Raw genomic sequence first — 9,589 nt, 5'->3', positions numbered from 1 at the left:
TAAAGATGTTTTTTTTTTTTTTTTTTGAGTGACATACTGTCAGCTCGCATATCATTAAAAAAACAATTATGATATTATTATAGATGGTAAATTTCTTACTTATATCTAGTTCTACATCTAAACAACAAATAGAATGATCTGAGAATTAAGGGACACTAATGAAGCAAAACCCCAGGAAACCCATCGACTTATACACAGTACTTGACTGTAAGTGTCTGCATTAATTATGAGGAAAGGAGTAGAAAAGGAAACGACAGAACAGTAAATGAGGAGAGAGAGAGAGAGAGAGAAATGTATAAGACATAAAGGTTAGACGAGTCATGAGAGATTTTGCAAAAGACTGGCTAAAATTGTAGAGAAAAGGACAAAGGATAAAGAAGCTTATATGTGTCTTTATGCCTTTATGGTTGGATGAATATTTATATTTAGAACATGGATCTCTAGAATACTTGATTATGATTAGTCAATTGCCGCATTTTGTTATCAAATATTGTAATATATATACACTGTGCCAATCAAGTATGAATTAAATTTGTTTACTTAACGTCAGTGTATCAGACTAGTACAACACATCAGCATGTCAATTTAAATCTAAGTTATACCACACCATTCAAAGATATGTTATATAACAGTTCATGCTTCAAAAACCATAAGGGCATGTGTGACAACAGACCAGAAATCCTTCCCAATACGCTTCTCATTCTATAGTGAAATTACGTCTCGTGACTCACAGCAGCACAACAGCTGGAAATTAGTTAAGGTGAATCTTTACCACAATCAGTATTCTCATTAGACACACTGATTAGATCACAGGTAGGTCACCAAACATTCTCATATGCTATATGATATGATAATGTCATGTGACCATACTGTACTGTACCATACTGTGTAAAAGAATCCTGAAAATAATTCATCATAGTTTCCACAAAAATATTTAGCAGCACAACTGTTTCAACTTTGATAAGAAGCAATAAGATTCTTGCAACCAAGCAGATGTTTACTGCCAAACATAAAACATTCATTTTCAGAAGCCGCTCCAACATGCACACACACAAACATTTTCATAATATTTCTGTATTCCAAAGGGAGCAGCTGTAGACTTACAAAAACAGCTTAAGGAGAGGCTGCTTTCATGGGTGTATTCTACACTGCATTAGTATGTTTGTGTGCTATGCTCGTCTCTTTATGTCCCTATGCAGTGTCTATTTGAGAAAGCTTGAGGTTCTGTAGAGAGAGCATCAGCCCTAACACCACAGTGCATTACCTAAGAGTACTGCTGAGCCATGCGTATCACACACACACACACACACACACACACAGAGAGAGCCACACTATGCCCCCTGGTCAGTGAAAATCCATGCCATAATTCAACCCACACACAGTATGAGAAATGGGAAAATCCCTTTTGTGAACTAATGCTTCACATTTTTCTTTTTATATCTTTTTTTCAAGAAATATATTTAAAAATATATAAGCTTCATGTGGAAACATCTAAATTAACTGGTTTACAACAAATTTGATTTATTATTATTAGATTAAGCAAAAATAGATCAAAAACAGTACAAATATCTACTTTCTACGTAATATTTTAAGCCATTTAAATACATTTTGCACTTTTTGTACGCATCTACACTTCAAATGCTTTGGCCACACACTGTAATAAATGATTTTTTTGAAGTTGCAATTAAAACAAAGATAGTTAGATTAAATTTTTAGAAGAAAATACTATTTCCATCTTACTAGTTAAACATTTCACATTTAATTCAGTGTTACTTGCCATTTCTTTTTGTAATTATTTGTGAAATTTACTAACAATTTCTAAGTGAAAATTTTTCATACCAATTTTTTCAGAGTACAAAGTATTTGTGATGTAAATCATGCACATAAACAGAGAGCCAGAGGGTATGCCATGTACAAATGTGTACAATGTACAAAGCCTTTTTATCATTATAAAGCTACTTCAATCTGAATCGAGAGAGACTGAGATTTTCTATTCATTAAGACATCATCCTGAAGCATTAGAGAATGCAGAGTGCGGCCCATTATTTCTACTCTGAGAGATGACAGGTTTATGGGAGGACAAGGAGATCATACGAACCCACAATTCCACTGTAAAGTAAACAATGAGAGAAAAAGGATTACAAAAATGTAGATTAAGAGAAGAACAGCTGGAAGAGGTGCATCAATTGGAGCTGACAACAAAAACATCACATTGGCGTTTTTCTAAGCTGTTTTTTAAGACCTGCCCTGTTCCAGCACGGGGCTTCAGGTCGACGCTTGACCTGAGATCGTCAGACTGTCAGACATGTGATGTGACCTGCCAGACTCTTTTGATTCATTCTGCTGGAAGCTTAGGATGTTCTGACTGTTTTACCTCCGCTCACATGTACTGAGGGAAATGTAGTTTTAGTATAAAGGTGGAAGGATCGCTTTGTCTCTCTATCTGTCTGTCTATGTGTGTTTGCCAAGACTGAATGTACCTTGTGACTAAACATCACCTTCATTTCAGGAATAAAATGTGATACAACACACACCTTTGCATTAATGCACTAGATGATAGAGTGACAGGAAGACTATAGTGTGCTATGGAGAAAATGAACTGTCAGGATCACACTCTTAGGATGATTATAGCCAACAATCTCCCTTCAAAACTGGCTAAATCTAAACTATACTTCATTTACTGTCACCGCACTTTAATATTTACTTGCATCGAGCAATTCAATCAAAAGAGGATCAGATATTTTGTTTTAAAAAAGCCAACAACCCAAATTAAGTAAATCTAAATTATTTGAATCATTTAAAATAATTATGTTTTAAAGGAATAGTTCACCCAAAATAAAAATTTGCTGAAAAAGTTTCCTCTCAGGTTATCCAAGAATAACACTTCCTCCAAGTCCATCCACTGTTATCTTCTCCCATATTTGACATACATGTTTCTTTAAAACTGCTTTGGACTGTTTTCGCTTGTAAAAGGTGCTTTATCTGTGAACATTTCTCTTGTGATTCAGATGAGACAACTAGAGAAAACTGTATTATGGATCGAGGTCTCATATTTAGCCAGAGGCAAGAGTTTGATATGAAAAATATCTTAATGATGGATTTGTTTCAACACACAGCTTTCAACTTCACAACACTTAACTAATAGACTGGAGTCATGTTGATTACTTGGATTTTTGTGATGTTTTTATCAGCTGTTTGGACTCTCATTCTGACGGCACCCATTCACTGCAGAAGATTCTTGGTGAGCAAGTGATTTAATGATACATTTATCCAAATCTGTTCTAATGAATAAACAAACTCATCTACATCTTGTAGCAGATAACAGGCGAAAAATTACGCACAAGTAGCTGAAAGCACTGTGCTAATCTACACTATAACATTTTTTTGTCAAATAGCCTAAAACTGAACTTTATGCAGTAACATCTAAATTAACTGCTTTTATTCAATTCAAATATATGATTTAATATATCTCGACCTGACTATTGTGTTACACCAATGAAAGTCATTTTAAGGGTTGGATCAGGTGGAAATAGATCCTTACAGTAACAACTGCAATTTTTACAGTTAAATAGAACTGAGAATATACTGTTTTCAGAAAGTCACATGATTCTATTCATCCATTTAAATGACTAATACTCAGTTGTACTAGGTACATTCACATGGCAAGAATCTACTAGCCAATAATGCACTGCACATCAAAACTCGATCTTAAAGGGGTCATATGATGCTGCTAAAAAGAAAATTATTTAGCGCCTTCACGACATGGCGGCGGCGGCAACAATATTACAGCGAGAATAAAAGTTACGCCTTCTTTCTTTGCGTGAACATTTTGGCGGCGTTATGCAAATCTTCCCACATCGTGACATAGACATGTGGGGGCGTGTTAGAACGAGCCATTTTAGGTAGGCGTGGTTAACTCTTAACTTTTATAAAGAATATCTCTTTGGATTTGAGACTTTAGTCTTTGCAACTTTACAGATCTTCTTTATGCACCAAGAGCTTGTAACACTCCAAAGAGAAAGGAAAAATTGAAATCGCATCATATGACCCCTTTAACATTTTATTTTTTTTTTATCAATTTTTCGCTAATTGTAGGACTTAAATTATGGTACAAAATGATAAAAGAATGAGGTAACTACTTACATTCAATAACCACATTAGATGTTACTGTAATATTACAGTAATACCAATAATAATGTGCAATTACAAGCAGCTCCGCAAACACATTTAAGTAGGCCTACTGTTCATTAGTATTACACAGCACTATATAATTACACAATTATGGGAACACTGTAATGTGTGATCAAAATTTAAAATGCAGTTATGAGCATCACAACAGGGCGTGGGCCTTTCCAGTATATGCCAACTATCTCAGAGAGGATGCGTCAAGCAATGACATGCCAGGGGGGAAAAAAAGAAAGAAAGAAAAAATCAGTCGTCTGTCCTTCACTCAATTTCATAAGTGTATTGTTTTACATACACATTAAATCAGTGCCAGAAAAAAAATACAAGAAAAAAGAAAAGGAACAATAACAAGGGCGTTATTGTTGATCCACATCAACAACACAAGGATGCTGAGCATCACTGCTTGCGGATGCTGATGATGCTGATGCTGATCTCTGAATGTGTTCGAGGACATTACAGATACAGAAACAGCGCAGATGGTCACATATGACCAGCTTATTTATATATAATAAAAATGCCAGAAGAAAAGGAAACCCCGCGCATACTCGAGAGAATTAATGTCTCTTACCTGCATCCCGGAGGAGAGAGGGAGTGGAAGGTGGAGAGAGAAAACATCTCTGCCCTGTCCGCCATCTTCTTAGTGACTCAAAAACAGAGACTGCAGATGCAGATGTCCGCAGCCCATCCACAGACGCTGGAGAAGCGGATATTAAATATGATCTCGCTTTATTCTCTCTCGTTTTCGGCCACACTGACTGCTGACGCCCGCTGGGAATCAAACCAACAAAACGGCCCAATCGCTGATCCAAAGAAATGAGAGTCAGATATAAAGAACGCACATAGGTGGCGATGTATTGATATCGATAATCTTGTGTTTCAGTCACACACCTGCTGATGAACCAGTGCGCTGTTTGGCGTGATGATGATGCTGATGCTGATTCTGATGAAGGAGGGGGGCAGAGGCGCGTGCATGGATCTCATAGAAATAGAACGAGCGGCTAGAATGCCAATCAACGTTAAACTGTTGCTATAAGTGGGTGTGGCTTAGAGGTCAAGAGGCTGTCTCTGATTGGTCAGGTTGATGGGTTAATTCGAATTTTATTTATTTATTTAATTTCTCTCTCTTCACTGTTTATTGAATTAAATGTCGATTAAAGTTTCTCCGTGTCATTATTTAGATATAAATTAGGGGATTATTCCACAAAATTAGTGTCTTTTTCAGTTTAAGAAAAGTAAATTTAAAGAATTTACATCCTTTTAACAGATAATTATGACACTGTTTTTTTTCTTAATAGATTGTATACTCATAATTTTAACAACCTGGGGAATAAATAGCAAATGTTTTATGTGTTGTTTAATTAAAAACAATCAGTAAAAGCAGGTGTCGTTTTTTATACATTTTTCCATAGGCTACATTTATACATTCTTATACTTTTTTTTTTTTTTTTGCAAAAGGCATTTATGAAGATAAAGATAATAAACAAAATATTCTAAGAGAATTACAATATATGAGATTCTGAAAATATACGCCATAAAACAAGCATTTGAATTTCGAGTTGTTAAACAACTCAAATATACCTACTGTATAATAAATATTTCAATATAATATTTCTTCGAACATGTACATTTATGAATGTAAAATGTTGCACGGAATAGTGATTAGATCATTAATAATTAAATAAACTTAATACGAGACACAGAAAATCACAAATATTGGCTAATATAGGCTACAGAAGTTTTGGGGGAAATCCTTTCTGCAAAATTATAAAACTCCGTTCAAAACACTTCCATCATAAGTAGCCTAGATAATTGTTTCTTCAAAGTGATGACAAAAGGAGCAATTCGGTGAAAAACTGCCATTAAGGTTTATACATATTTGTTAGGTACAAAAAGCCCATATTTTGTGGGATAAACCTGATATTACGTGGTATCAGTTAGGCTAATAAATTAATAATAAAGTTTGCTGCGGATGCATTTGTATGTCAGAAAATAAACTTTTTTAGTAGCCTATACACGTATTTATCTCCAAAAACGTTTGAGATTTAAATGCGTCTCAATGGAGGATTTGTTTTTTGAGCCGCCGAGCGCCATCTAGAGGATGAACCTTTTGTCTCTCTTTTAAAACAGTTAGTAGCTAGTTAACTGCTCAATAATCGGCCTCCGTATCCCGTTAAAGAGCTACGTAAGATTTTGCAGCACGATGTTGCGTGTGGGCAGAACACAGACTGCAGTTCAATATCACTAAGAAATCGGTGCCCTCTGGCGAAACATGTCAGTTCAGTCAATACAGTCACTCACAATATCAACTATGTGCTTTCAGTTCTCTAAAACCAATTATGTAATAACACGCCAGTATTTAAAGGGTTAGTTCACCCAAAAATGAAAATTAACCTGTGTTTTACTCACCCTCAACGCATCCTAGGTGTATGTGACCTTCTTCTTTCAGACGAATCCAATCGGAGTTATATTAAAAATTGTCCTGGCCTCTCCAAGCCTTTCAATGGGGGTAAGCGGGTTTTGGTTGTCAACAGTTCAGAAGAAGTGAAATAAAGTGCGTGCATCCATAATAAAACGTCCCTCGCACGGCTCCGGGGAGTGAATAATGGCCTCCTCTAGCGAATCCATGCATTTTTGTAAGATAAATATCCATATTTCAAATGTAATAAACACTTTTTTCTCACTTCCGCTGACTGTCATGCCGTTCCGGCGGATGACGTAAGACATCGACGTTGCGTGATTAGTGACGAATGCGGAGACAAAGCAAAACAAAACGCCATTCGCGAATTAGAAGCACAAAACGAGGATTTGTAAAGAAAAATGTCAGAAAAAATGTCAGAAAAATGAGGAGACTGGTTTTCCTTTGCTAGAGTAAGGAAACTTTGCTTCCTTTGCTCCTGCATTTCTCAGAGGCACTAGCACGACGCATACGTACTACGTCATCCGCCTGAACGTCATCCGCGTACAGTCAGCGGAAGTGAGAAAAAAAGTGTTTATTATGTTTGAAATATGGATATCTTACAAAAATGCATGGATTCGCTACATGAGGCCTTTATTCACCCCCCAGAGCCATGTGAGGGACGTTTTATTATGGATGCACGCACTTTATTTCACTTCTTCTGAACTGTTGACAACCAACACCCGCTGACCCCCATTGAAAGGCTTGGAGGGGCCAGGACAATTTTTAATATAACTCCGATTGGATTCAACTGAAAGAAGAAAGTCAGATACACCTAGGATGCTTTGAGGCTGAGTAAAACACAGGCTAATTTTAATTTTTGGGTGAACTAACCCTTTAAGAGACTAATTATAAGCTTAAGCACAAAATTATATTAATTCTCCTTTTTATTAAATAACCACTCACAAGTACTAGAAAGTACCATGGTGCTCCTATATTTTTTTTGGATGTATAGGCTAATGTAGCTTGAAAATGTCATGATTTCATGGGCATGTGTTCTTTAAAGTGCCTGAGAATAGCATAAGTTACTGTCATATAAAGATTGTGCAATGTAAGACATCTCTGGGGGGAAAAAAGGCAAACTAGACAAACAGGTTAATTATCAAGCACTGCATGTTTGCTCATATCAATAAGCAGGTGTCTATGTAACAATCATAAAGCATAGATCATTCAGTTGGATAATTAACCCTTATTCTGCCACAGAGGAGCTGTTCAGTGATCGGTGCTGAAAGCCTTACTAACAAGAGTAACCCACAGTGGTGGAAGTGAGTAATGCAGGGAACATGGTGTGCTGCAATTCAAATATGAAGGTCGTTTTAGGACGTGGAGTTTCCTGTACAGACAAAATATTTGCTGACAAAGTGATTTTAAGGTTAGCGTGAATGTGTGTTTGTGTGAGAATTGAGAAAGACAGAGAGAGCTTGAGAGACTCAATGCTGTACTCCCCACAGTACTAACATTCCAGCTGTAAATTATGTAAGATCTGATCACAAAACGCTATGGAATTTAATCTTTACACTAATATAACTCAGATGTGCAGGTTATCTAAGAGTATTAGCCAGGCTGGTTTTAAGAAACACACACTTTAAACATTTTTACTTTTTTCACTTTTGTTTTTCATTTGACTTTTTCCTCCAATTCCTGATTTATTTTTGCCCCAATTAGTCTTCTATCTATCTATCTATCTATCTATCTATCCGTCTGCCTGTCTGTCTATCTATCTATCGATCTATCCGTCTGTCTGCCTGTCTATATTTTCCTCCTAACTGTTATCATCAATAACAGAGCTATCACACTAATACACATTACATTAAAATATTTCTATACACATTACTAAACAGTCCACAATATAACACAATATAAAACTCCACTGTAATAAATCATTTAAAAATAAATACAAAATGTACACTTTAAAAGTGTTTTCAATAATAAGGTAAATCATAATTTTATTCTTCATCTAAAAACACATTTTAATATTTATTATATTTAGAGTGAAATTATATATTCTATATTATAAATGTGATTTTACCGTCAAGTTACTTCAATTAACTTTTTACTGTAACATTTTACTTTTCAGTGCTAACCTAACTACACTTCCCAATACTCATTGTAGTCGTAATGGAACTGACCAATCAGCGCTCTGACTTTAAGGGGCGGTACTAGAAATGCGTTGTGTGCCGAGCTATCCAAATCTGATTGGTTAAAATAAACGTCAATCTTCTTAAGTCACTCTGCACTGTCTGCGCAGTGACAAAGCTAGCGGTTACTTCACAAGGAAGTAGTGGAAGTTGAAGTGGGAAGATGTTTAATTAACAGCCTTTACAGTTTGTTAATACGTCTGCGTATTTAATGTAAAGTTCTGTTCTGTTATCGCGAGCGATTAGACGTTTCATTGTGCGCTCGTGATAGTGGTGCATGTGCGTTTATTCACGTTCAATTAATGCTGCTTCTGGGGCGGATAGGTGTCATTACTTATAGCGGTTCGGTTCTCTCACTCTCTTTAAGGAGCATTGGATTTCTAGCGTGTAAGATCATGAATTCCAGCCAGACAGTGAAGTGCATGAGTGATGGAGCTGGAAGTGTAGGCAGATGCGTCGCGGATGACGCGGATTCAGTCAGACCTGCTGGCGGAGACTCACTGATGGCGGCCGAGGAGAGACATCTGAGATCTGCCAGTCCCCGCGGTGTGAACGGAGAAGATGATTCTGAAGCGGAGTCCCATCAGGACGGCCGTAACGTGGATGTGGACCCGGAGACTAGGAGGAGGGCGTTCAGCTGGTGCCGTGACTTTCTGTCCGGATCATGGAAGGCTATATCGGAGCATGACTTTCATATTAAAATAGTCAGGTGAGCAAACTATTTATAAAAGAACTTTAGGTCTCAAAATGATTTCATTTAATTTTTCATATACAGGTGCATCTCAATAAATTAGAATGTTGTGGAAAAGTT

General features: G+C 36.4%; 2 protein-coding genes across 3 annotated transcripts in view; one reads left to right on the top strand and one right to left on the bottom strand.

Moving 5' to 3' along the window:
- Positions 1-5,106, bottom strand: part of LOC107686540 (C-Jun-amino-terminal kinase-interacting protein 2-like) — a 40,311-nt gene extending 35,205 nt beyond the window's left edge. The window contains exons 1-2 of one of the 2 annotated variants that reach the window (XM_016483578.1): positions 5,074-5,106; positions 4,754-4,985 (exon numbers count right to left, since the gene is read on the bottom strand). In XM_016483578.1, the coding sequence (XP_016339064.1) occupies positions 4,754-4,818 (65 nt within the window). In that variant the 5' untranslated portion in view covers positions 4,819-4,985; positions 5,074-5,106. Of the gene's footprint in view, positions 1-4,753 lie in introns of both variants that reach the window. The other variant, XM_016483577.1, reaches the window with a different exon arrangement.
- A 3,771-nt stretch (positions 5,107-8,877) lies between these two features.
- LOC107686538 (choline/ethanolamine kinase-like) overlaps positions 8,878-9,589 on the top strand; it is a 6,617-nt gene continuing 5,905 nt past the window's right edge. The window contains exon 1 of the mRNA XM_016483576.1: positions 8,878-9,487. Coding sequence (XP_016339062.1) covers positions 9,081-9,487 — 407 coding nt within the window. The 5' untranslated portion in view covers positions 8,878-9,080. The remainder of the gene's footprint in view (positions 9,488-9,589) is intronic.

This window comes from Sinocyclocheilus anshuiensis, unplaced genomic scaffold, assembly GCF_001515605.1.
Source record: "Sinocyclocheilus anshuiensis isolate Anshui unplaced genomic scaffold, SAMN03320099.WGS_v1.1 scaffold733, whole genome shotgun sequence".
Classification (NCBI taxonomy): Eukaryota; Metazoa; Chordata; class Actinopteri; order Cypriniformes; family Cyprinidae; genus Sinocyclocheilus; species Sinocyclocheilus anshuiensis.
The sequence above is the reverse complement of the archived record's forward strand: the minus strand, read 5'-3'. Positions and strand labels throughout refer to the sequence as shown.